Source organism: Perognathus longimembris, chromosome 25 (assembly GCF_023159225.1).
Source record: "Perognathus longimembris pacificus isolate PPM17 chromosome 25, ASM2315922v1, whole genome shotgun sequence".
NCBI classification, from domain to species: Eukaryota; Metazoa; Chordata; class Mammalia; order Rodentia; family Heteromyidae; genus Perognathus; species Perognathus longimembris.
In genome coordinates, this window is record NC_063185.1 from 3,069,363 (window position 1) to 3,097,065 (window position 27,703).

Here is a 27,703-nt window from a genome sequence, read left to right on the forward strand (position 1 = left end):
GGGGTTTGGCTTCAAATCACAATCCTCAGCTCTCAGCCTCCTGAGGAGCTAGAATGACAAGTGTGTGCCTGGTTCCCAGACTCTTGGGGAAAAAAAAAAAAAAAAAAAGGACATGCCCCAAAATAATTGCATCCTCTTCTCTTTCCTAGTTTTCATTGGACTTGTCTTTTAATTTTTTTTAGGTTCATTGAAATATATAATCCTTTGCTGCCTTAGAATGCTTATTAACATGCCTGGCAAAGTCACTGCTGGATATTAATCCCTTGGGATAACCACAGGCAATTTACCTGTCCAGACTTGTCTTCTCCATTCACCTAACCAGTACCAAGGTCACTATGTCCTTCAATTCAATTAGAAAAAGTTCCCAAGCCACTGACTCTAAAAGGATTAACTGCCTGAAATATTTCTGCATGCAGTAAGTCTTGTGTTCGCAGCATTTGTGGTGGTTGCTGGTGGCTTTTTTTTTTTTTTTCTGTAGGACTATCATATTTTCCTTAGGAAAATGAATGGCAACGGGGCGAGTATACTTCTGTACTAGTCGGTGGTGCCTTGTGGAATTGCACCATGTGTGACATGGCAGCCTGGGGTGGAGCTCTGGTTGCTGAAGTTATTAAATAGGCCCTTTTGGGCAACTTGGGCGTGGGCTATTGGGAAATGCAAGCTTCAAAGGCAATCATAAAGGACACTCAGAGCCTGACTGAGGCAGAGTTTGTTCTGTGTGATTATGGGGTCATATGTATGTCACCTGCCTTGCTTTGAAAGCACATGTAAAGGAGACATGCAGGTTTTGCTTCTTGAAAAGGCGGTTCAGGTGTGGGGTGTGGTTGATTTCCTAAAGGAGGCTTGGCACCCACTAGCGCAATGGAGGTCCCGGAAATTCTCAGCCTACAGCATATCTGGTGTGTGATGTGTTCTGGACAGGAAGTTTTGTCTACTTGTGTCTTTTTTAAATTTCTTTTTCTTTTTCTAAGTGGGCGTGGTTACTGGGTTATAGGTCCTGGGCGCTGCCCCTGAACTTTTTCACTCCAGGCTATAAAGCACTCTAACCACTTGAGCCACAACTCTACTTCTGACTTTTGGGTGGTTCATTGGAAATCGGAGTCCCACAGATATTCCTGCACTGGCTGGCTTTGAATCATGATCCTCCGATCTCAGCCTCTCAGCCTCCTCAGTAGGTAGGATTACAGGCATGAGCTACTACCACCACCTGGCTTTTTTTTTTTTAATTAAAAAATGTGAAGTAAGTAATTAAAAATCTGGGAGCACCAGGGCTGCATGGACAGCCCTTGCTTTTGCCAAAAACCTGGAAGCTTCCTGGGGAACACACCTTGTATTTCACAGGAAGAGTTCTCCTCTGCCAGTGGTGTTCCTGTCTCCTTCCATGTGGCTGTAGATCCCTTTGGCCATGCAAAATGAGTCGCTGAATTGTTGTCATGGTTACCATGGGATAGTTTCCAAAGGCCAGGATGTTTGCCAGGGGGGCAACCCTGGGCTCTGAGCAGGCCTGGATTTCTCAGGCAATGAGACTAAGAAAAATCAATGCCTTCTCTTTCTTCCCAGCTCCCAGTACCTACACCAACAGCCTGACTGACACGATTGATGTCATGATCAATCTTGTCATGTGGTGATCCATCCCCTGGCCCAACCCTGCAGTGGCTCTCACCCTGGAAGATCCAACTGACCTGGAAACACCTGAACATGGCTTCTGGCATGCCTCCTCCATCTACAAACCAAGCCAGGCAGCTGGACCCCTGCTTGTAGGCAAAAGAGACTTCTAAGCAATTCTCCACTCTTCATTTGTTAATAAGGAATTAACATTTCTTTCTAGGGACACAGCCATTACTTTTATCTCAAACCTAGCAAAGGGGAGAAAAAATACTGTTCAGGTTCTCATTTGACCTGGGAGGAAGGAAGGGCTACACAGATTCAGCTGAAGTGGAGCTGGGATCCAAGTTCATGGCTGTTTGGTACCAAAGACAATATCCCCCTCTTCCCCTTCCAGGCCCTGGCTGCCATTTTAGCCACCAAGAAGCATTGGAAGCTTCCAGATCCTTACTCATCTACACAACACCCATCCATACTTTCTTTACATGGGACCCTGAGCCTGCTCTGTGCCAGATCCTCCGGCTGGTCCTTGGGGACAGGACGATGAATCCAAGGAAGCCTTAAGAAGTCAACCCATCAACAGCCGATGAAGAAGAAAGGGGGGGGGTGAGGAGAAGGAGAAAGGACAAGAATCTACAAGGTGTTAGAGCGAGGGCAAGTCAGGGAAATCACACCTGCCTGGGGAACCAGCTAAGTCTCCAAAGATGTCCAGATGTGGAGGAAAGGCAACAGAGTAAGGTTCAATCAGTCTGCCCAAGGAACCCAGAGAACTTCAGACATAAGGCTCTGGCTTATGACACCATGGAAGAGGATATAGTCTTTGGTTAAGGGCACAGAAGGTGAGCTACGATAGCTGTGTGGGAGATGGGACAGACTGAGGTCCAAAAGTTGGCGCATTGAAGACAGGTTATAGAAATGGCATGGGAGCCTTCCTCCTGTATAAGACTGTTTAAAAAACTCTCACTAGCATTTTTCCTGGTGTAGTTTTGTTATCACTATTGTGGCTCTGTTCAGACTTCTTTTCATCTTTCATTTCCTGCTGAAGGAAAACACTTATTCAATCACTTTGGAACTTGCAGCAAGGGCAACATGTGGGCTCTGATGTGGGGGTGGAGGGAGCTCACAGGAGTGGGAATGCATAAAGAAGGAAAGAGCCATGGAGACCTTCAACAAACAGCCAACACAATGAAAGGTTCAGGTGTGACCTCCAAAAATGACAAAAGGAAGGCCAACCAGGTGCTGGTGGCTCATGCCTGTAATCCTAGGTACTCAGGAAGCTGAGATCTGAGAATCACAATTCAAAGCCAGCCCGGACAGAAAAGTCTGTGAGGCTTTTATCTCCAATGAACCACCAAAAAGCTGGAAAGAGACTTTGTGACTCAAGTGGTAGCGCACTGAGTCTCAGTACAGGCATTAAAAAAAAAAAAAAAAAAGGACAGCCAGATTTGAACCTTGAAACAATCCTAGGAAAGACTTCATTGTTTCTGCATACATGTCTTCAAGATTCACTGATGTCTTTGATCTCATAATGCCCACTGCTACGGAACGAATTCAAGGTCAAGGACAGATCTGGGAGACATAGCTACCATCACCATATATTGTAAATTGTAGGGCCATGCGCCCTTATTAGAGAATTACTGGCATCAGCCAGGAATCCCAACTACTCAGGAGGCTGAGATCTGAGAATCAGGTTCAAAGCCAGCCCAGGGCAGGAAAGTCCATGAAACTTATACCCAATTAACCACCCAAAAGGACAGAAGTGGAGTGGCAGAGCGCTGCTAGCCTTGAGCCAAAAAACCTCAGGGACAGCACTGAGGCCCTGAGTTCAAACCCCAGGATGAGAGGGAGCGTGGAAGGGAAGCGAAAGCTCGGGAAGGAGGGAGAGAGAGAGAGAGAGGAGGGGTTGGGAACTTGGAAATTGACTCCTAAACTAATTGGGGAGGAGGGGGGAGGCATGTGACTGAGTCTGTTTGGGGAGACACAAGTCGATCGACTACTAGACTGAAGGGTTTGGCGTCGATGCTCTGGGCCATGGGCAGCCATGGAAGGGACAGGGCAGAGAGGGGCCCTGGTCAGATTTTGGAAATGTCCCTCCTTTCTAGAGGGTGATGGACCGGGCAGAGATGACGCCCACAGTGGTGCAGCCGCACCCCGCAAGGACGGGACGGGAGAGGGAGCGGGCGGGAGAGGGTCTGGGGGAGGGAGTTATGGAGGGACAGTACCCCCCAAATGTCTACCTTGTGGGCACCGCACAGCTGCAAGGAAAGCCCTCCTCCCCTTCCAGATCCCTCTGGGGCGGAGTTCCAGCCAGAGCACGTGACGCCTGGGGCACCATCTTTACCGAGGGCAACGATACCGGTTTACAGGCGACTTCACGGGTTGCCACCTCCATCCCCGAGGCCTCGATCCCGCGCCACAGCGTACGTAGAGCCCGTTTTCTTCCACGCACCCCCTAGGCGGGCTTCCCGCGAAGCCCAGCGGCAGGAGATGAACGTCGAAGGAGTCCTTTGCCCACACCAAAGATGGCGCCGCGCCGCGCGCCCTCAGGTTCCGGGCAGCCGGCCTCACTGGGCGAGGCGCAGGCGGAAGGGGCGTCTCCGAAGGTCATTTCTCTCGACCTTCCTGGGCGGGACTACGGGGCCCGGGGTGTGTGGCTGAGGCTGGGTTCTCGCCGCTGATTGGTGGGACGGCATGTGGGTGGGCCCAACGGGGCCGCCCGCCCCGCCCTCCTGGAACCGGAAGTGTCTCTGGGTCTTTCCCAGCTGGTTGTCATTTCACTCGGCTCGGTCCTGAGGAGAAGGACTCAGCCGCGGCTGCGGGACCGGGGGGGACACCGGGAGGCAGTGGCGGCGGCGGCGGCGGCGGCGGCGGCAGAGGAGACGACAGCAGGGGAGGAAGAGGAGGAGGAAGAAGGAACACCGAACATTAAAACCACAACAATACAAGAAGCAGCAGCAGCAGCAGCAGCAGCAGACGAGCCCGACCGAAGAGTCCGCAATCACGACTGCGGGGGACCGGGAGTGGGGGTCACAGCGACGGCGACGGCCCAGAAACCGTGAGGAGAAACAAAAGCCCTTCCAAAGTATCGCCTCACGCCCTGATCGAAGGGGAGGGGAGGCGCGAGCGGGCGAGCGCGCGGGGAGGAGCGCGGCGGGGGGAGGCCTTTCTCTCTTAGGATAACTACGGTAGTGGGTTTTCCCCTCCCCCTCCCCCTCCCCCTCCCCTCCCCTCCCCCTCCCCGCGGAGAATCGAACTGCGAGAACTGAACAAACCGCCCCTGGGTCCCATGAGGGAGAAAAACCCCGGAGCCGCAACGAGGGGAAGCGGTAGAAACCACAGGACCTTCCAGGTCACCCCCTCCCTCCTCCCCGCGCCCCCAAGCTGCCTGCTCACCCTCATCCAGTCTCGCTGATCACCCTTCGGATCGCGACACCCCACCCCGGTCCGTCGTCGACTCTGCCACCACCACCACCCACCCACCCACCCCCTCCACCCACCCCCACCCCCACCCCGCCACCCTTTGATGGGGGAGAGGAAGCCTGGGGGGACCCCAAGAATAGCAATCGCCGCAAGATCTGCACCCCGATCCTCAGGATTAACCCCAGAGGCCCACACTGCGCCCTACGAAAGAGCAGAAGCACCAACCCCGCCACCTTCCTCCTCCCAGTAGTCAATGCTGGTTTTTCTCTTCTGCAACTAGGACTTTCTCCTCCCGCCCCCAGCCCCAGATAAACTAATATAATCTATCTATATAAATATATAATATAATATATAATGTTCTTAAATTATTCCTGATTTTAAAAAAAACTGAGCTGCCAAGAAGAAGAAAAACATATTCTCCCCTTAGCCCTATTCTAATTTTTATGTGAATCTAAACTGCTGTAGAAGACCATATGTGATTGTTAAATTATATATAAATATAAATATATATAGAGAGAAAGAGAGATATATTTTTACTCTGAACAATGCTTATTCTTCTACATCCATAGATGCTTGACAAGCTGTGGGTTTGGTGTTTTTTTTTGGTCATTCATGTACATTTTCCTTTGGAAAAAGAAAGCGCCTATTTTACTAACCAAAGACTTGATTTTTTACTCTCTGCATTTTTATTCCCTCCTACAAATAAGCCCAATTGGATTCATGTCAATGTTTTAAGAGCTTTTTTTTAATTGTTTTCTTTTTTTCAGAGAGACCATTATTCCAAATCAGAGCTTCTTAAGGTGATCAACTCAGATCTTTGAGTTAGCTCTAAATAGACATTTTCCACAAAACTTCAATTTGGGCTATAGGAGGAAAAAAAAAAGGCGTTGAGACATCTGGTTGTCTTTTAAAATTTTTTAATTGTGGGATTCTGATCCTAAAAATAATAAATGGGGGATTACGGGTTTGGAGTGCTAGTACAAAGCAATACTGGGAATAAGTCTGCTTTTCCAGTTCGATTCCATCCACATCTACAGCCTCCGCACCATCATCAAAATGCCACCCCCAGCCCAGCTGCTTTTATAAATAATAACACAGCCGCCAATGGCAGCAGTGCTGGGTCGGCGTGGCTCTTCCCTGCGCCAGCCACCCATAATATTCAGGATGAGATCTTGGGGTCAGAAAAAGCAAAAAGCCAGCCACAGGACCAGCCGGACCCACTAGAAAAGCAGCCGCTCTCCTCGAGTCCAGGTCAAGAAGTATTACCTGACACGGAGAAGGTGAAAACAGAGGAGAGCCAAGGGGACAATTCTTCGGAAAATGGCAACGGGAAGGAGAAGATCCGAATTGAATCGCCCGTGTTGACAGGGTTTGATTATCAAGAGGCCACGGGGCTGGGCACTTCTACCCAGCCCTTGACATCCAGCGCTTCGTCTCTCACTGGCTTCAGTAACTGGTCAGCCGCCATCGCACCTTCTTCCTCCACCATCATCAACGAGGACGCCAGTTTCTTTCACCAGGGAGGGGTCCCAGCCCCTTCAGCTAACAACGGTGCTCTGTTGTTTCAAAATTTCCCCCACCACGTCAGCCCTGGCTTTGGAGCCAGCTTCTCCCCTCAAATCGGGGCTCTGTCCCAGCACCACCCACATCACCCTCACTTTCCACATCATCACAGCCAGCATCAGCAGCAGAGGAGATCTCCCGCCAGCCCCCACCCCCCGCCCTTCCCACACCGGAATGCCGCTTTTAACCAGCTGCCACATCTGGCCAACAATCTTAACAAACCCCCCTCTCCCTGGAGCAGCTACCAGAGTCCCTCTCCAACCCCATCTTCCTCCTGGAGCCCCGGAGGTGGCGGTTATGGTGGTTGGGGTGGCTCCCAAGGCCGCGATCACCGCCGAGGCCTGAATGGGGGCATCACGCCTCTGAACTCCATCTCGCCCCTGAAGAAAAATTTTGCAAGCAATCACATTCAACTTCAGAAGTACGCTCGCCCCAGCTCAGCCTTTGCTCCTAAATCCTGGATGGAAGATAGTTTGAACAGAGCTGACAACATTTTTCCTTTTCCGGTAAGATCATGTTCCATGAATAGATTAATATGAATAAGGAAATAGCCTGGTGGCATATCTTATGGCAAAGTGAAGAGTTCATCTCAGAACTCTTCTGGGGGTGGGGTAGGGAGGGGGATATCACTTGCCAGACTTTATATGAGCTGGAGTCTAATTCAGGATGAAAAATACTCAGCTGTTTCTTTAGCAGTTTTCTAATTGCAGTCTTGGTCATTTTCATGGGTAATTATGAATAACAGGTAGCTCCCCAAGTGGAGATTATGAATTATAATCCCTTTCTTGCCCCACACAAGGCAGGGTCACAGTTTTCTCTTGTTTATTTAGGTGACATACGGATACAAGTAGATTTTTGTGCGTGGAAACGTAATGAATGTTTTCTGCTCATGACTGACTCATAAAGAAAACAGTTATTTATTTATTTTTTGACACTGTAAGGTAGTGAGCCATTGAGAACAAGCTACCGAATTAAAAGTTTCTTCAATGGTTATATTTTAAACCTGAAAACCTGGTAGTCTAAACAGTCTGAACTGACCATTTCCTCTTAAATCTCTGGAAATTGTGGCCTGCCGTCTGTCAGTGTGGACCAGTGGTGGGAGAGAAATGATTAAAATGTTTTCAGACATCATCACCATTGCTTTAAACTTACGCCAGGCCCTCAAACATACTAAATATTTCTTTTGGAATACTGTGAAGCTGTTGATCTTAGAGTAACTCGGTGTGTGTGTGTGTGTGTGTGTGTGTGTGTGTGTGTGTGTGTGTCAGTGAGATGCCTTTCAGCCATTTGTTTATTTCCCAGTGTTAACACTAGGGGTGTGGATAATTAAAGCACTCCTAAAAATAGATCCAGGCAAAGATCACAATCTTCCTTGCTTCTGGTTTATCCTTTTTCTGGCAAGGGTCAAATTCTTGGATATTTTGGATTTAATGAGCAGCTAAGTAGAAACAAACTAAAGGAAATTTCTTCATTAGATGAACAGCATTTGCCCTACTACATATGTATGCTTTGGGAGTTGAATCATTTATATGTCTTTAAGAAAGTTTATAGGTGGTAATAAGGTAGCATTGAATCAGTCTTCTCAACAAACCCTTAAAGGTAAATCCTATCATTATTTCCCTTTGATAGGTGAGGGAAATTATACAGAACTGCTAAAAGCAGGGATTTTAGGCTGGAAAACCAGGATTGAAAATATGTAGGGGGCTGAGGGTGTGTCTGAGAGGGAGAATTCTTCCCTAGGATGCATAAGGCCTTGAGTTTGTGCCCCAGCAACTCTCTCTCTCTCCCTTAAAAAACACTGTTTTAGAGAATTATTTTAGGCTGCTTTCTGCAATGGATAACAACAGAATATCAAAAAGTTCCTAAATGTAATATTAGTGCAAACAGAATTATCCACTTAAATTACTAATTTGTTTAAGGGAGGGGAAGTTTGATAAGAAAACCCTTATCCCTTTAAGGATTTGAATGATTGGTTTCTCCCCTTAAAATATTAGGTCAAGTTTAGTTTTAGATTTTGAAAAATGCTATTTTTTCCCCCTTATCACAAGCTGTTTATGTTCGCCCTTAGGAAGCCTTTTCACTGAAATGAAGAGCCATTATGATGGGCTAATACAGATATTATTATGGTTTTTTTTTAAGTTCCTGTAATAGTTTTTTGAATATAAATTTAAAAGAAACTTACTGCAATGATAACATGAATTATTTATATAATGCTAATTAAAAAAAATCCAAGATGGCATTCTGTACTTTGTGTGGGTGTGTGTGCTGGTTCTGGGGCTTGAACTCAGGGCCTGGGCTCTGTCCTTGAGCTTTTGTGCTCATGGCTAGCCCTCTACCGCTTGAGCCACAGAGTTCCACTTCTGGCTTTTTTGTGGTTAATCATGGATAAGATTCTTATGGAATTTCCTGCCAGAGGTTGGCTTTAACCATTATCCTCAGATCTCAACCTCCTGAGTAGCTAGGATTACAGGCCTGAGCCACCAGTACCCGGCCGTTCTGCACATTTTGAGCTAGTTAAGTTTGGCTGAGAATTGACTGTACTTTCCTTATTTTGCTACCATGCACTAACAAAATACATTTATGTGATTTCATCATCTATTGCCCATTTCTAGCTTACAGACTGAATGATAAAGGTTGTGAGAAAAATGAACAGTACAGAAAATGAGTGAAATGTGAATAGAGGCACATTCATTGTTTAAAAAATTTCCTTCTAGGGCTAATTGAATGTGTTTACTTTGTGAAATAGTTTTGATCAGGTAATTTATTTGGAGATGATGCTGATTTAAGAAATAATAGATCCAAATTGAAACTAATTTCCCCTTGTCTCTTATGTAAAAGATGGATAAAGCATAATCAGTATGCTGGCTCAGGAAGTAAATTGTTGAATTCTCCTACCTGTTCCCACTATTTTTTGTGTGTATACGTGCACGCGCGCGCGTGTGTGTGTGTGTGTGTAGAGAGAGTATGAGTGAATGAGAGATTAAATGGAGGTGATTTGAAAGTCACAAGAGAAATAAGTGATTTGACAAAATCTTTATGACAAGCAACTTCTAGTTGGGATTTTCAAAAATTGTAAGAAGTAGGGGCTGGGAATATGGCCTAGTGGCAAGAGCGCTTGTCTTGTATACATGAGGCCCTGGGTTCGATTCCTCAGCACCACATATATAGAAAAGGCCAGAAGCGCTGTGGTTCAAGTGGCAGAGTGCTAGCCTTGAGCAAAAAGAAGCCAGGGACAGTGCTCAGGCCCTGAGTCCAAGGCCCAGGACTAGCCAAAAAAAAAAAAAAAAAAAAAGAAAAAAAAGAAAAAAAATTGTAAGAAGTAAATAAAGTAACTAGTGGTGCCAGTTTAAATGGATACAGTTTGTATCTGTGTTTTTTGGAAAGCAGTGATGCTTTTGAATTCGTTGTTGGCCAAAGGACCCTTTAGAATAGATAGAGCTTACTCGTTAAATTGGACGTGGAGACATTGTAAGGATTATTTATTTGGGATCTAGGGGAATTGGTGTGTGGACTTTACTTTATGAATATCAGCATTTGGGAGCCTCAGTTTCTTCCTAAAGTGTGGGGGCTGACCTATATGACTTCTGAAGTCCTGTATCATTTTAAAGCAGCCCGCTGTGGAATTTTCCTTCCAAATGCTCTAGTTTCATTTAGATTTATAACCTAAGCACTATTAATTTGGGGAAGGAAAATGTATAGATTTTTAACAACTGCACTTCAATTGCTATTTAAAAAGACTTCCTATGTGCTAATGGAAGTATTTTGAAATAGATTACAGAAATTACAGGATAGAATTAACATGGCTGCATTATTGCATTAGTATTAATCAAAGGCCAGCATGGTATTGTTATATTAAAAGGAAATGATTTCTCTGGCTATAGTGCAATGGTTATTTTAATTTGAAATGACCCAGAATGGTTTACTTACCCTTGTTTAGTGCAGATGAAGGTGCAAATGAGTGATCACCATTTCCCCCCCGCCCCCACCGCCTCCAATCTTAACATTCTCTTTTATTCGTGTTTTTGAAGCATGACTAGAGATTCCAAATGTTTGAATAACCATCAAACAACTGTCATAGGAAGACATTGTAATTTGTTTTTGAAATAAAATTTGTCTTATTTTCGCTTAGCCTCTAAGAATTCAGATGACATGCCTCAAATCCTGTTTCCTGACATAATAAACTAATATGGGTTTCATAATAGCTAACATGCCTCCCTCCTGTGCTCTACATGTTTTACATATATTAACTCATTGAATTCATTCAGCAATCATGTGAGGTAGAAATTGTTATTATCTCAACACAAGAATAGACTCTTCACCTTTATTATCATATTAATAACTATAATACAGGTGGGAGTAGGGAGTGTGGGGACAGCTCCCAGAAGCAATGTTAGATGAAAGCAAAAATTTTAGTGACACATACCTGATTGAAAGCTGATGATAAGCGAGGCATTGTCCCAGCTTCTCTGAGGGGTGAGGCAAGAGGCAATCCAGGAGTTTAAGACAGTCTGGGCAATACAGTGAGGTTTTGCCTCAATAAATAAACAAATAAGACAGCAGATATACAATTACCCACCTCCAATGGTCATAGAGCTTGAAAGTGGAAAATAATGGAACATATTTGTTTGTCAACTTTAGATGTCAAATGTAGACAATATTCAAGTCTGTAGTTTTGTTTGTAATTTTGAGTAGTTACTGTGTGACAGGGACTGGGCTAGACACTAGCCAATACATTATTGCATTTCCTTATTTTTTTAAATTTTTATTACTATTTTTTTGCCAGTCCTGGGGCTTGAACTCAGGGCCTGAGCACTGTCCCTGGTTTCTTTTTACTCAACGCTAGCTAGCACTCTGCCACTTGAGCCACAGCACCACTTCTGGCCTTTTCTATATATGTGGTGCTGAGGAATCAAACCCAGGGCTTCATGTATACAAGGCAAGCACTCTTGCCCCTAGGCAATATTCCCAGCCCCTCCTTATTTTTAATTAGCATTTATTTATTGTAAAAAGGAGCTTTATTGTAATATTTCCATACATGCACATAATGTACTTTGATTAAATTCAGCTCCTTACTTTTCCCTCTCATTAAAAGAAGATATTTTAGTAGGTTTCATTATTCTATTTTTTCATACGCACATATAAAACACTTCAGTATGGGATTTCTTAACCTTGTGACTTCTGTTTTATTGATTTGATTTCAGAATGAAGGAACAAGGCTCATTTTTGCCTGACTGCAAGCATGATTTGACCTTTTCATTAAAAAAAAAAATCCTACCTAAACTGCCAAATACATTCTGGAACTCTGATGTCCAAACCAAATAATATATGGGGATACCTGCCAATAATTACATTTGTTTCTTTTCTGTTCATTTTCGGGTCTTGAACTCGGTACCTGCTGCTTTTGTTCATTCGCTAGTGCTTTACCAACTGAACCACACCTCCAAGCCCTCAGTAATTCTATTTGAATGTAGCAGTTTGGAGGGGCACTGAGCCCCCCTTCCATTGTTACAAGGAAGGAGAGAATGGCCTGGTGTTTGGACTCACCCTTTTACTTATAGCTCTTCCTGTCTGCATTTACCAAGAACAGGGAAGTAGGCAGAAAGATCTGTAGGTCACAAACATTCTCCTAAAACTTGGCTGGCAGGGAAAAAGTCGAGGGCTTTTTATTTATTTAAGAGTCCCAGATGCCCTTTCTTGACAGCACACAGATTTGTTCAGTTGTCATAACCAGGCAAGTAATTCTTGTCACTTTAATAACCCAGTGTTGTCAGTTTATGGATCTTTAAAATTATACACTGCAGTGTATGTTTGTGAACAGCAGAGTTGTGGCACTGCTTCCTGCTTGAAAACCATGAAGAGTTATTAAAATTCTCCTGACATGTGCCCTCATTCCAGTTTTTTCTTTTTCTTGACATGGTCCCAAGAGAGATTTTGTTGCACAGGAAATATTTGGTTTGACTTAGAAAGGGAGACACTAATTTTTAAACTATAAAACAGGGGGTTGGATCAATCTAACAAAATGGAAATACAGGGTGTGTGTGTGTGTGTGTGTGTGTGTGTGTGTGTGTGTGTGTGTGTGTTCCTTGAGAAGCTGGGTGCCAGTGGCTCATGCCTGTAATTCTAGCTACTCAAGAGGCTGAGATCAGAAGATTGTGGTTTGAATAATAGTTTGTAAGCCTTCTATTTCCAATTAAACACCAAGAGGCCGAAGCAAAGCTGTGGGTCGAGTGGTAGAGCGTTAGCCTTGAGTAAAAAAACCTTCAGGGACAGCCTCCAGGCTCTGTGAGTTCAAGCCCTAGGACTGGCACACACAGACCCAGACCCAGACACACACATACACACACACACACACAAACACACACACACACACACACACACACTCTCTCTCTCACAAAACCCAACACAAAAAATCCTTAGGAAAAAGCCTCTCAAAGGCCTCTAAGTAGGTTGAATGACTTTTCTGGTGGAGCTGAAACTACAGGATTTTGTTTTTTAAATTATGATTATATTTTGTTGTCTGGTAAGATCAACACATTGCTCTGACATTTAGCAGGAAAAACCTGTTTATTGCAAGCCTAGTAAGCATGTCTTTGCTGCTTTCAATTAGAAAGATGCAGCTTAGTTCTTCAGTTAAGCTTTTGCGGATAATCCTTGGTGTTCATAAGAAAGAAATGGGCAGTATCTTAAAATTAACATATGCCTAGATTTGAATTTTACAGCCTACATTCACTTTTCCTTATGGGTTTTCTGTGTCTTGCTAGGAGGAAAATAATCTTCAAGACACCCACTGTCACATTTTCTCGGCAATGTATTGTGCCTGGGGTTTGGGGTTTTTCATAGATAAGAAAATGTGAATAATGCATGTTTTAAAAAAGACAGGGAGCCTGCAATGTGAACATTCATCTTAATTTCGGGTGTGTGTGAAAACAATTGTTTGAGATATCTTACAGAATCTGGAAGTATGTATTTGGCATAATAAAAAAAATTAGGTCAAATATCCTAAGATTCAAATGTAGTGTAGATTCACATCTCACCTTTTTTTTTTTTTTTTTTTTTTGGCCAGTCCTGGGCCTTGGACTCAGGGCCTGAGCACTGTCCCTGGCTTCTTCCCGCTCAAGGCTAGCACTCTGCCACTTGAGCCACAGCGCCGCTTCTGGCCGTTTTCTGTATATGTGGTGCTGGGGAATCGAACCTAGGGCCTCGTGTATCCGAGGCAGGCACTCTTGCCACTAGGCTATATCCCCAGCCCTCACCTTTTTTTTTTTTAAAGTCATATATTATTGAGACAGGATGAGTGACAGTTTCAGGCTTTTGGAAAATACTTAATGCATAGAAAGATAAAGTTCTAGATCTTATTTCCTTAAACTCGTTTCTCCATGTGAGACATAAATAAATTATTAAGAAAGGTTGTTTTTTCTGAGGTCAAGAATGAAACAGAGGATTTCGTGTGCTATAGAGGAAATCTTTTAACTTTGGGAAGACAATATCTCATCTATAATATTATCTGATGGTAAAGGGTGGTAAAAGGAGGCCCCTTAAGTGCTATACTAAACCCTTTTCGCTTTTTTGGGGGGAGGGGGAAAAGTGTACAGTGTGGCTTGTACTCAGGAACTTATACTCTCACTTGGCTTTTTGTTCAAGGCTGGTGCTCAACCACAAATAGCACAGTCAGCAACACACTATTAAATATATTGTCAAATCATTTTTTTAATAGTCACATGCCAGCTTTTTGCTGGCTAATTGTCAGATAAAAGTCTCATGGACTTTTATGAAGCCTTGATCTTCATATTTCCTCTGTCTGAGTAGCTAGGATTACAGGTATGAGCCACCAGTGCCTGACTCACTAATATTTAATTTTTTTTAATGTGGTCTTTAAATGTTGAATAAAGCCAGGCGCTGGTGGCTTACACCTGTAATCCTAGCTACTCAGGAGATTGAGATCTGAGGATCACAGTTCAAAGCCAGCCAGGACAGAAAAGTCTGTGAGGCGCTTATCTCTACCAAAAAGCCAGAAATGGAGCTATCACTGATGCGGTAGAAGGTTAGCCTTGAGCATGAAAACTCAGGCACAGTGCCCTGGCTCTGACTTACACACACACACACACACACACACACACACACACACACACACACACACATACAACAAACAAACAACAGTGACAACAAAAAAACCCCACAGCTGAGTGAGTAATATGAAATTAAAGTAATTACAAATACGGCCTGGGGTTTCCTGTGAAAAATATTGAACAGATTTTAGTGTTGCTTATTGCATATGCTTTGTTTCCTAGAGTACTTCTTGTGAATCAGGTATTGATAAAACCCAGAGAAGATAAAACATTTAGCAGGATGATGAGTTTTCTTGAAGTTTTATAATTGTAAATATTCTTCAATCTTTCATTATCAATGGCAGCTTATATCTTTCAGTATTTCCTTTTGTTTTATTATTGTCTTTAGAACATGTTTTGCTTTTGTATACATTAAAGGAAACATTTTAATGAAAAAATTTATGAATTTTTGGTAAGAACTCGAAAATGGTATAGTTTTAACTTTTATTCTGAAATTAAGTTTTGCTTTATATATCTTAGTTAACTTTTAAACACACATTTATGAAACATCTATTGTATTAAAGAATTAGGCATGACAGTATTACAAAAATGATTTGAAAATAGTGTATTTCGGACACTGCTAATTGTAAAAATGATGCTGAATATGGGTAACTTTTCTCTTAAAAATTAGAAACAAATTATATATGTATATATTATTTATTTTTGCCAGCCCCAAAGCTTGCACTGTCCTTGAACATTTTTGCTCAAGGCTTGTGACTTTACCACTTGAGCCACAGCTCCTCTTCCAGCTTTTTGGTGGTTCACTGGAAATATGAGTCTCACAGACTTTCTTGCCCAGTCTGGCTTTGAACCACAATCCTCACATCTCAGCCTCCCAAGTAGGTAGGATGACAGGTAGCTAGAACGACAGGCATGAGCCACCAGCACCCAACTATTTTATTTGATTTTAATCATTTTGAAGGCTCATGGAAAGAAGGGATGTCGAGGGTTACAGGACCTAAGGCTCAGTTGAGAAAGAAATATTATGTGTTTGGGTGGAGCAGTCCCCCTCTGGACTCTGGTCAGGCCTGGCAGACCTCATGAAAGAGGAACCATGACTACCATTCATGGGTCTTTGTGATGTCATCCCTCAAGGCCCAGTTAACAGTACTGTTGAATTTCCTGAAACCAGTAGCCTCTTATGCTGAATATCTCAGTAGGTAGGCAGAACCTGCTATGATATATTTAGGTTCAAAAATTTGAGCTTATTATCATTATCTATCTGAAACATGCTATTAAAAAAAAACCACACACAGAATAGTTGAATGATTATTTTAAAATTATCCCTAGCTTAAGATGTAAGATTCAGGCTCTTCTTTTTTTTTTTTTTTTTTGCACTGTCATGTCACTGCCAGGTTGATCTTATTTAACCCCTACTAAAGTTTTGTAAGGGAGGCATTAGCTCTTCATTCTCGAGGTGAAGTCAAGCAAGGTTCAATGACGTTGCAGTGGGGAGATTACTTGCCAAGTAAGTGGTGATTTGCACTCAGATCTTATTGTACTATAAGTTTGATTCTTTCTACCAGGCAAGGTTAGAATGAGTAAGTAATCAAGATATTCTATTGATCCAGAAACTAAGTGAGTCTATTTAGATTGCCAGTTTGAGTTTTACATCCAAATAAGTGGCAATAAGAAGTATTTATTACTTCAACTCTGTGTGTGTGTGTGTGTGTGTGTGTGTGTGTGTGTACTAGGGTTTGAACTCACAGCCTGGGTGCTTCCCCTTAGCTTTTTCACTCAAGGCTGACACTCTGCCATTTGAGCCATAGCTGCATTTCCAGCTTTTTGAAGTTCAGAATATTTTGGACTTTCCCTTCCCTGGCTGACTTTGAACCATGATCCTCAGATATCACTCTCCTGAGTAGCTAGGATTAGAGACCATGAGCTCCCGGGGTACCTGGCTTCACTTCTGACAGTTGTTACGTGCATTTTACAGATATACAATGAAAGATACCTTTCAGGTATCAACAGCGAAAATTCTCAGTCATGATAAGACTCCCTTAAATGAACTGTTTGGAACTTTTGTTCTCACACTTTGTGACTTTGAGGGAGGGCAATTAGCTAACTTCTCTTGGCTTCATTGACCTAAAATGAGGGTTCATATTGGATGGTTCTGATATATAATTCATACAAGATGCACTGAGAAAAGCCCAGAGGAACTTGGTAGCCATTTTCTGTTAGTTGGCATGACAGATTTATGGCATGCTATATGCATGCTCTAGTCTGGTTGTGAAGATCAGTGAGGTTTATGGTCCGGTGCAGAAATAGCCCTCGCTGAGCTTGTCCATATTCTGTGCAAAGTCAGAGTGCTAAGGGGTTGCCAGAGAGAAGCAGGGAGTGTCCATGCAAGCTCGTGAGCGGTCATCTGTGAGTCTACGTGTTACTTAATCCAAGAAGAATAGTTAGTTACCTTTTGAAAAATCTGGGGTTAAAATTCCCATTGCTACCTGTGATTAATTATGGACTCCACTGGCATTTCAAAGTTCCTATTTATTTTGGCAGCCAGCACTTGGGCGTAGACTTTCCTTTTGAACCAAAATATTTTCCTTTCCCTTCTTCACCAGAGAAAGAGAAACTTCCATCACCCGATGCAAATTCATAGCAGGTTGAGAAGTGACCACAGTAATTGTATTTTGTGTACTAGATCTCAGTCTAGTAATTCTAAAGTACAATGGACTCAAGTTTATAGAAAGACCCAATAGTAGAGTGATAGTGGGGTATGATGTTTAGATGAAAAAAATTAGGTTGAGGACAGTTACTGGCCCTGAGCTTAGCTGTCAGTACCTCAATATTCAGCACAAAAAATGAACCCAATGAATGGGTTGTATAGCTCTCATTTTAAATAACAGGAACTTTATTGAGATGAATTTGCCTGTAGGTCTTTAATCAATGGGGCTTGAACTCAGAGCTTGAGCTCTGTCTCTGAGCTCTTCTTCTCAAGGCTAGCACTCTACACTTTGAGCCACAGTGCCACTTCGAGTTTTTGGGTGGTTCATTGGAGATAAGAGTCTCAGAAACTTTCCTGCCCAGGCTAGCTTTGAACTGTGATCCTCACATCTCAGCCTCCTGAGTAGCTAGGATTATAGATGTGAGCTACCAGCACCCCACTGGAAATTAACCTGTTGAATGGAATTGTTTGACTCAGTGGTTTTCACAGCGTAGTTGCTGGCAGTATTTAGAATCTTGTCAAAAATGTGAATATTGGGGCTCTTCCTAGACCAGATGAATGAGAAATCTCTGTAGAGACTGCCTGAGGAATTAGTGTTTTACAAAGACCCTCAGCGGCTAGGAATGTGGCTTAGCGGTAGAGCGCTTGCCTAGCATGCATGAGGCCCTGGGTTCGATTCCTTAGTACCATATAAACAGAAAAAGCCAGAAGTGGCACTGAGGCTCAAGAAGTAGAGTGCTAGCCTTGAGCAAAAAGAAGCCATGGACAGTGCTCAGGCCCTGAGTCCAAGCCACAGGGACTGGCAAAAACAAAACAAAACCCTCAGGGATGGGTGCCAGTGACTCATGCCTTTCTTTAGAGTTCAAGCTCCAAGAACGATGTATACACACACACACACACACACACACACACACACACACACACAGAGAGAGAGAGAGAGAGAGAGAGAGAGAGAGAGAGAGAGACGGAGAGAGAGAGGAAAAACTTGTTATTTTACATTATACCATAATGAAAATCCATCATTAAAAGGAAGGCCCTGCCCTTCGAAATATTTTGACTTGTCAGAAGACTATTTTTAACCAACTGTGATTTTCCTAGTGGGGTTATATAATTTTTCCTTTACAAATTGTCCTGTGAAGTTAGAGATGGCAGAAAGTGAAACTAGCCAGTAGCTGACACATGACTGGGCATAGGAAATCCAGTGATCAGATTGCAAAATAGCACGAGGTCTATGTATTGCAGTAAAGTGCTTGGCAGGGGCTGGAATGTAATTGGTACTGTCTCTCCTCTTTCATTGCATGGCTATTCAGTCTTTGAGTTCTAGAGTTAAAAGGCCGGAGTTCAAATTCTGCCTGGCTTGCATGCCTGTAGGCATCTGTTTACTCAGCTGTGAAAGGAAATAGTAATTGAACATCTTTAATTACATAGAGTTTGGGGGAGGAATAAACAGAAGCTGTGCCTGAGAGACCTAGCCCTGGCTGTTGATGCTATTTTTACTCTTGTGGCCACTTTGCTCCTGTGGTTAGCAGCAGACAACAGCAGATACACTTGTCCCATTCTCGAATTTGTGAGTCACATCTGTCTTCTGTTCCATTGGGACCTAGAAGATAAGGCCTCTCTCTCCCTCTCTCTCTTTAGATCTCTTATTCTCTTATCACCCTCTGACACACTAGCACATGTTAGTCCTTTTTTTTTTTAAATTCAATAATAGTTGAATACCTACTTTAAGAAAAAAAAATCTTTTTGTGCTAGTCCTGGGGCTTGAACTCAGGGGCTGTGTACTTTCCCTTAGCCTTTTCACTTCTGGCTCTACCATTTGAGCCACAGCTCCACTTGTAGCTTTTTTTTTTTTTGGACAGTCCTGGGCCTTGGACTCAGGGCCTGAGCACCATCCCTGGCTTCTTCCTGCTCAAGGCTGGCACTCTGCCACCTGAGCCACAGCGCCCCTTCTGGCCGTTTTCCATATATGTGGTGCTGGGGAATCGAACCGAGAGCTTCATGTGTAGGAGGCAAGCACTCTTGCCACTAGGCCATATTCTCAGCCCCACTTCTAGCTTTTTGGAGCTAAGAGTCTCACAGACTTTCCTGCTTGGTGGAGGGAGCTTCGAACCAGAGATCCTCAGTTTTCAACCTCCTGAAAGTTAGAACAACAGGCATGAGTCGCTGAGCTCCTAGCTTCTCCCCCCCCCCCCCCCCCCCCCCCCCGCTTTCCTTCTTTCCTTCCTCCTTCCCTCTCACTTCCCTCCTCTCCCTCTCCCTCTCCCTCTCCCTCTCCCTCTCCCTCTCCCTCTCCCTCTCCCTCTCCCTCCCCTCCCCTCCCCTCCCCTCCCCTCCCCTCCCCTCCCCTCCCCTCCCCTCCCCTCCCCTCCCCTCCCCTCCCCTCCCCTTTCCTTTCCTTTCCTTTCCTTTCCGCAGAGAAAGCTTATTTGTAAGGGAAAGAAAAGCCTAGAAAGGAACAGTAGAGAGACTCTCCATCTGCAGAGGGACTCAAAGAAGAGGTCTGATGGAGTCCTGCAGAGTGTATTTATTTGTTTATTTGTAGTATGGGGGCTCACTCCCATATCTATTCCTCTGGCCTTTGCACTGAGTACTTGGTGGCTTCGCTGTTTTTCATTGATTATCTACTGTTTACTCACTGCACTGTCCAACCCAGTTCATGCCTTCAAAGCCCTTAAAACAAAGGCTCTCCTTTATTCAAATGTGTGTCTCAATGGTGTTTTGTTTTGTTTTTTGGCTGGTTGTGGGGCTTGAACTCAGGGCCTGGACCCTGTCCCTGAGCTTTTTTGCTCAAGCCTAGCATGATAGGGCTTTGAACCCCAGCACCACTTCCAGTTTTCTGGTGATTCATTGGCGGCAAGACTCTTATCCTGCCCAGGCTGGTGCCCAGCCTTAGTGGTTCTTTGATGGCCATGACGGTTACCCTACCTACTATGGCAGCTTGAATCCTGCTTGCACATCCAAACCCTGTCCATCCAACAAACTGTGCAAGTTTCTTTCCTCTTAGCTTTTATCTCAAACGTGGAAATAACACAGTCTAACTTTAGGAGGTTTGATGAGTAATCAAGACAGTATTAAAAAGTACCTTGACTATTGCAGGTATTTATTTAATGCTCGACCTAGGGAAGTTCTGCCTTTTTACCTTTTTTCCCTGTAGGCTGCTAAGAGAAAGAGAAAAGATGGGATGAAACAAAAACAGATTGTTGATGTTTCTTGCTTTGTACAAGGCAGCGTTTTGTTGAAATCAGGACACTTTGCTCCCAACATGTTGCTTAAAAATCCCCCAGCCCCATCTTGTAATTTTGCTTTGTGTATGGCTTAATGCAAATATATAGTGTTCTGTTAAGACTCAAAAAGGGCTGGGGATGAGTGAGTACTTGTTTATATTCAAGGGGGTGGGGAGGTGCTTAGAGATTCAGTGACTCTAGGGTTCATTGCCCCCTGTTACTTTATGGACAAAAAGTGCTGAACTGGGTCAAGTGCAGTGAGACACGTATGTCATGCCAGCTATTCAGGAAGCTGAGGTCTAGGAATCACAGTTCAAAGCCAGCCTAGGCAGAAAAGTCCTTCAGACTCTTATTTCCAATTAAACACACACACACACACACACACACACACACACACACACACACACACACACAGAAGTGAAGCTGTGATTCTAGCACAGACATTTTAGAATATTAGGATATTGGGAAGCCCAAATGGAAAAATGGGCTGGAAGTGTAGAAGTACAGATCCAATGAAATCCCCCCCCCCTTTTTTTTTGTACTTCTATACATCAGGAAAAGTTGTGGAGAACACTAGCCCCCCAGCACACTGACGGGTACAGCACACTTCTTTTTACTACTCATTTCTGATTTATGCTGGCATTCATATTTTGACTGCCAGTTTACAAACTCTATCAAGAAGAGCTGTCACTTAGCAAATTTTCTGTTTTACTGTTAGTTTACTCCCTTGGAAATGGGTCCTAGAAAATACACCAGCAATGATATTTGGTTCTCTTAGCAGTCAAAAGAAGAATTGAAAATGGAAATATTTTATTAAAAACATCCTCATTTCCTAGATTTAACTGGTAATTGGATAGGAGAACTGGTATTGTTTACTGTGTTCTTTTTTCTTTTCTTTTCTTTCTTTTTTTTTTTGCCAATCCTGGGGTTTGAACTCAGGGCCTGAGCACTGTCCCTGGGCTTCTTTTTGCGCAAGGCTAGCACTCTGCCAACTTGAGCCACAGCGCCATTTCCGGCCTTTTCTATATATGTGGTGCTAAGGAATTGAACCTAGGGCTTCATATATATGATTGCTGTGTTCTTATACATTGAGTTTATTCACTTGTGTTTCAATCTATATCCTGCTGACACACATTTTAGCCTTTTTTGTTTGTTTGTTTCTGGTCCTTGGGCTTGAACTCAGGGCCTGGGTGCTGTCCCTAAGCTCTTTTGTTCAAGACTGGCACTCTATCCCTGAGCCACAGCTCTACTTCCAGCTTTTTTTTTTTTAATGGCTATTTGGAAATTAGAGTCTCATGGAGACTTTTCTACCTGAGCTGGCTTTGAACTTTGATCCTCAGGTCTCAGCCTTCTTGAGTAGCTAGGATTACATATTGGTGCCTAGCTTGGACTTTTTCTTTTTAAATTAGTTGTTAAAAACAGAAAAGATAAGTGAAGGAGTAAAGAATTATAAACTTTGGACTTTCTCTGATATAAAAATGTTTATTTGACAAAATGTGTGGCTTTTAAACTCTTTAGATTACCAGGCAGTATAAGAAATAAAACATCCTATGAGCTAGGCATCTTTGGCTCACACCAGTGTAATCCTAGCTACTGAGGAAGCTGAGATCTGAGGATCAAAGTTCAAAGCCAGTTGGAGTAGAAAAGTCCTTGAGACTCTTATCTCCAACTAACCAATTAAAGCCAGAAGTGGAGGTGTGGCTCAAATGGTAGCACATCCATCCTTCAGTGAAAAAGCTAAGGGTGGGTTTCTCTGCCAGGGGCTGGCTTCTAACCTGGCTTCTAATCACTATCCTCAGGTCTCAGTCTTCCAAGTAGCTAGGATGACAGGTGTGAGCCACCAGAACTGCTGATTCCTTCTGAATTCATAAAGAACTCAGGAGTCCTTAACACAGTGCTTCTGAGGGTCAGTACCAATTGACAAGAGTTTGTGGAATGCTACTTACTGGGGACCCTAGAATGAAATTGTGACAGATTTAAGGGAAGAATAATCTGAGCATAAGAAAAAGGATTGATGGTGGTTTTTTTCTGTCCAAAAATTACCAAAATCTTTTTTTTTTCTTTTCCAGTCCTGAGGCTTGAACTCAGGGCCTTGAACTCACTCTCCCTAAGCTTCTTTTTGCTCAAGGCTAGCACTCTGCCACTTGAGCCACAGATCTACTTCCAGCTTTTTGGGGGTAGTTTTTAGTAGCATGAGAAGCTTATCAACTTTTTTGGCCAGGTTAGCTTTGAACTGCGAGAGCTCCATCCTTTTGAGTAGCTAGGATTACAGGTGTGAACAACCAGTGCCTGGCTTAAATTATTGACATTTTAACATTGCATTTAGTATTTAAATGTTAATGTATCAATGTCAGCCTAACTTTAAATTTAGCGAAAGCTATGTTCTAGGCAAGGCATTCAGGGTATGGGGAGCTGGGAAGTGGTTCCACTAAAATCTGATTTCCCATTCAGACACTGTCAAGTCATCTTCAGTCTCAGTCATTGTTCATGTCTTTGTCTCCTCCTCCTCCTCCTTCCATCCTCTTTCCCTTCCCTCTCCCCTCCCCTTCCCCTCCTCCTCTGGCTTGGACTCTGGGCTTGGGTGGAGAGCTTTTATGATTTTTTTGGTGTGTGAGTATGTGGTTCATTAGACACAAGACTCTCATGGACTTTCCTGTCTGGGCTGGCGTTGAACCGAGATCCTCACATCTCAGCTTCCCTGAGTAGCTAGTTCACAGGGATGAACTATGGGCACTGGGGTTTTTAAGCCTTCTTGACTAAATAGAAACAGCTCTTGTAAAAGAAACCAAACAAAAGTTCTCTGTGTTGTGTTTTGTGTCAATTGCTTTCTCTTCAGTCCTTTTCATCCAGTGATTGGCAGAATATGAGCTCCGGCAATTCACAAGGTTTCTCATTGGTTTAGTTCTGTGAAAAAGAACAATAGACTGTAGGTTCTTTCCTTTCTCCTCCACTCCCCTACTTAGTTAGTTTGGCAAAAGAAAACATACAGAACTCCAGTGGGAAGGAGAAATACTGCAACAGGCCCTAAGATAAGGAAGTAGGAGAGAGGAGATACTTTAAAGGTTTCAAAATTACTTTATGGAAGTCATCATTGATTGATTTAAGCAAATATTTGCATGCTTTCTATGAAACTCAGATGTCCTCAAGGTACAGTGGTGTAAAAAATGTGGGACAGTGTTAACCTTTTCCACCTTGTAGGCACATAGAAAATGATGACAGGAGTGGCCTCTGCCCAGCCCTTTGTGGTCAGGCCTGTGGGCTAAGGCCACGGCTCTCGGCACACCACCATCCCCTGTTTCAGGTAGACACACTAGGAACTTGATCTAAGACATAGCTCCTGCCCTCGGGAGTTCTCAACTGGAGAAGAAGTGACCCACAAAGGAACATCCTGGCTACCAAGACATATGGCCCAGGTTACAGGTGTGATTTGTGGACTTGAATGGAGGACAAATCTATTCTACAAAGGGAGATAACATGATGTGTGTGTGTGTGTGTGTGTGTGTGTGTGTGCGCGTGCGCGCGTGCACGTGCTTTTCTTTGAGCTTGAACTCAGAACCTGGGCAGTGTCCCTTAGCCTTTTTCTTTTTTTGTTCAAAGCGAGCACTCCTACCACTTGAGCCTCACCTCCATTTCAGCATTTTTTTGTTGTTGTTGTTGGTAATTGGAACTAAGAGTATCATAGATTATCCTGCCAGAGTAGCTTCCAACTTCGATCCACAGATCTTAGCCTCCTGAGTAGCTAAGATGACAGACATTAGCCACTGGCACACCTACTTATAATATGATTTTGTATTAACTTCGAACCCTCCAGTTATGTTTCAGTTTCATTTCACTTCCCAAAGAAAATGCTTTAATAAGGGGTTTGTTGTAATGCACTGCCATTTAATTAACACTAACTTTTATAGACTTTCTGATTTGTTGGACCGGATTGAATGGCAAAGGTGGGAGGGATGGTCTGGAACAAATTGGAGCACCTGTCTTCCTTCCTCAAGCACGTCCCCACCCAGCCCTTTCTCCCCTAGGGCCTTCTCTCTTCTAAGGGCAAACCACCATGGTTTCTTTTTTTGACTTCTGAAGTTAGCTGCTCTTAGATCCCTGGAACTACAAAGATCACAAGTCTGTTATTATAAAATCACTCCCTCTGTGAGCTCTGACCTGTATCCCATCCACATGGGAAGGTGGGGCCGGAGGTGTGGTCCAGGGCAGGTCTGGATTTTGCAGTCACACCCTGTACAAAGCTTTGCAGCAGGGCACAGGAGAAATTGAAGGATGAGGGAGAAATGTCAAGGTTATCAATGTGATATGCTGTCAGCCCACAAGTTGTACAAGTTAGCTGGGAAAGTAGAAAAGTGAACTCCCAACCATATAATAGAAGGGAGGGGTGAGTATGATTAGGAACTGAAAATTTTTTTCTCTTGCTTGTGTTTATTAGGAAGATGTGTGTGTGTGTGTGTGTGTGTGTGTGTGTGTGTGTGTGTGTGTAGGGTGTTCCTGGGTCTTGAGCTCAGTACCTGGACACTGTCTATGAGCTTTTTTGCTCAAGGCTAGTGCTCTACCACTTGAACCAAACATCTCTACTTCTGGCTTTTTGGTGGTTAATTGAAGATAAAATCTCACGGACTTTCCTGACTGGACAGGCTTCAGATGGAGATCCTCAGACCTCAGCCTTCTGAGTAGCTAATATTACTGGCATGAGCCTGTTTCCAGTTGAAAACCTGATTATTTGTCTTGTCCTTATCTCATTCAACAGAGTAATCTCCAGTTCCATCCATTTTCCTGCAAATGACTTGGTTTTGTTCTTCATTATTGCTGAATAATACCATTGTACATCCACACCACATTTTAGGAGTTGGCTTTTTTAAAATTTAAGTTGTCATTAAATATCTTAATGCAGTAGTTTAACTTTGTGTTACCTTTTTTTGGGGGAAGGAGGGGCAGTCCTGGGGCTTGGACTTAGGATCTGAGCACTGTCCCTGGCTTCTTTTTGCTCAAGTCTAGCACTCTGCCACTTGAGCCACAGCACCACTTCTGGCCATTTTCTGTATATGTGGTGCTGGGGAATTGAACCCAGGGCTACATGTATTCACAAGGCAAGCACTCTTGCCACTAGGCCATATCTCCAGCCCTTCTACACCACATTTTAAAAAATTCATTGGTTGTTGGGCCATTATGCTGATTCCATAGCTTAGACTCTGTAAATATTGCTGCTATAAACATGGATATACAGATATTTCTACTGTATGTTCCTCTAGAGAAGGTAAAAATCTTTAGAGAAAATGAATCATTAGCATTCAAAACTAGCTTTGGTAATAAATAGATAAACCAATCATATAGTTCCTTTCTTTGTCTTTTCTTTTGGCACTCCTGGGGCTTGAGCTCAGGGCCTGGGCACTGCCCCTGATTTCTTTTGCTCAAGGTTAGCATTCTACCACTTGAGCCACAGCACTACTTCCAGCTTTTTCTGTTTATGTGATGCTGAGGAATTAAACCCGGGGCTTCATGTATGCTCGGCAAGCACTCTACCATAAGCCACATTCCCAGCCCTTGCCTTTCATTAAGGATACAGTTGGTCTTATTGTTTCTCAGTGATACTGACTGTGGAATATTTTACTATTTAGCAGTTGAACCAGGTATTTGATGACTTTAAATTTTTACTTATAAGACCATAACTAACTCTTAGTAGCATACATATGCCAGTTTGTTAGACAGTTATGTGGATAAGCTTGGAAAGCTTTGCTATGCTACTGCAGTCTTCATCAATAAAGATTTAACAACAAAAAGAATTTGCTTTATATTAATGTTCTTTACTACGATTCATTTTAATGGCTTATGCTTTATGAATAATGGTGATGGCTTTTGTTGAAATTATTGATAGAAAGCAAAAACATGGAACGCTTATACTTTACTGGATTCTGATGTTTTGGAAGTGTTACTAAAAGTCTCCAAAGGTGGTACATTTGCTCCTTTTTTATCTGGGTCTCATCCAAAGCAGCCCTGTTATTCTCTTTTCTAAACTTGGCCTTGTTGTTTGTATTTACAGGATCGCCCCAGGACATTTGACATGCATTCACTGGAGAGTTCCCTCATTGACATAATGAGAGCCGAAAACGATTCCATTAAAGGTAAGCAGAGGACTGCTGTGAGCCTACCTTACCTGATTGGCTGTTTAAAAAAAAGTGGAGCTAATCTGATGAACATCTAGTATACCAATTAAGAGTACTACAAAGTGCTAACTGCCAGGAATACACAGTTAACTTAAAACCATGAACCATCTACTTCATCAAAAAAAATCCCATACAGAAAACTTCTCAATGGCCATTATGATAGTGACCATATATCAGAAAGAATTCAAATGTTATTTTCTTTTGGCCTACTTTCACATTGTTTTTATTCCTGTACTTGGGTTGCTTGATCAGCTGGCATTGTGAACTTGAGCTGCGCCTCCAGCCCAGTTTTTTGCTGGTTATTCTTGGAAATAAGTCTCATAGACTCCCTCCTCCTCTCCAAGGCTAGCTTTGAAACTTGGTCCTTTGGATTTCAGCCTCCTGTGTATTGGGATTACAGGTGTTGTAAGCCACTAGGGCCTGGCTAGTTTTATATTTGAAAAGTAGCTAACAAAATAATTACAGTATTTAAACAATTAAAATGCATTTCATAGTATGAAAACTTTTTTGTTCCCTATATGTCATGCTAAAAAATAGTATAATTTCCTCAAGTGGTAGAGCACTAGTCTGGAGCTCAGGGACAGTGTCCAGGCCCAGAGTTCAAGCCCCATGACTGATCAAAAAAAAAAAAAAAAAAAGAGTATACTTCCTACTTCGATTTTGTCTTAAATAAGACATTCAGATTGACTAGACTTCTATAATAAGGAACTTGTCATCATCTAGGGGCTTAAATAAAAATGCATATATGCCTGGGTCTTATCTGAAATGTGGGATAAGGGCATGGCACTTTTTAAAAATGTTGTAGAACATTCTACTACATAGCCTGGATGGAATTGCTAGGCTAGATGTCATTTAAGGGCCCTTCCTTTGATTTTGTGAAAACTCCACAAAAATAAAAATTTTCTTCACAAAAATATCAGATTACTAGAAAGCAAGTTTTGTTGTTTTCAAGAC

General features: G+C 43.1%; 1 protein-coding gene across 2 annotated transcripts in view; it reads left to right on the plus strand.

Annotated features, from left to right (window-relative positions):
• The first annotated feature begins 5,057 nt into the window (after positions 1-5,057).
• Positions 5,058-27,703, plus strand: part of Cpeb4 (cytoplasmic polyadenylation element binding protein 4) — a 78,673-nt gene continuing 56,027 nt past the window's right edge. Inside the window, exons 1-2 of one of the 2 annotated variants that reach the window (XM_048334224.1) lie at positions 5,058-7,094; positions 26,626-26,707. In XM_048334224.1, the coding sequence (XP_048190181.1) occupies positions 5,976-7,094; positions 26,626-26,707 (1,201 nt within the window). In that variant the 5' untranslated portion in view covers positions 5,058-5,975. The remainder of the gene's footprint in view (positions 7,095-26,625; positions 26,708-27,703) is intronic. The other variant, XM_048334223.1, reaches the window with a different exon arrangement.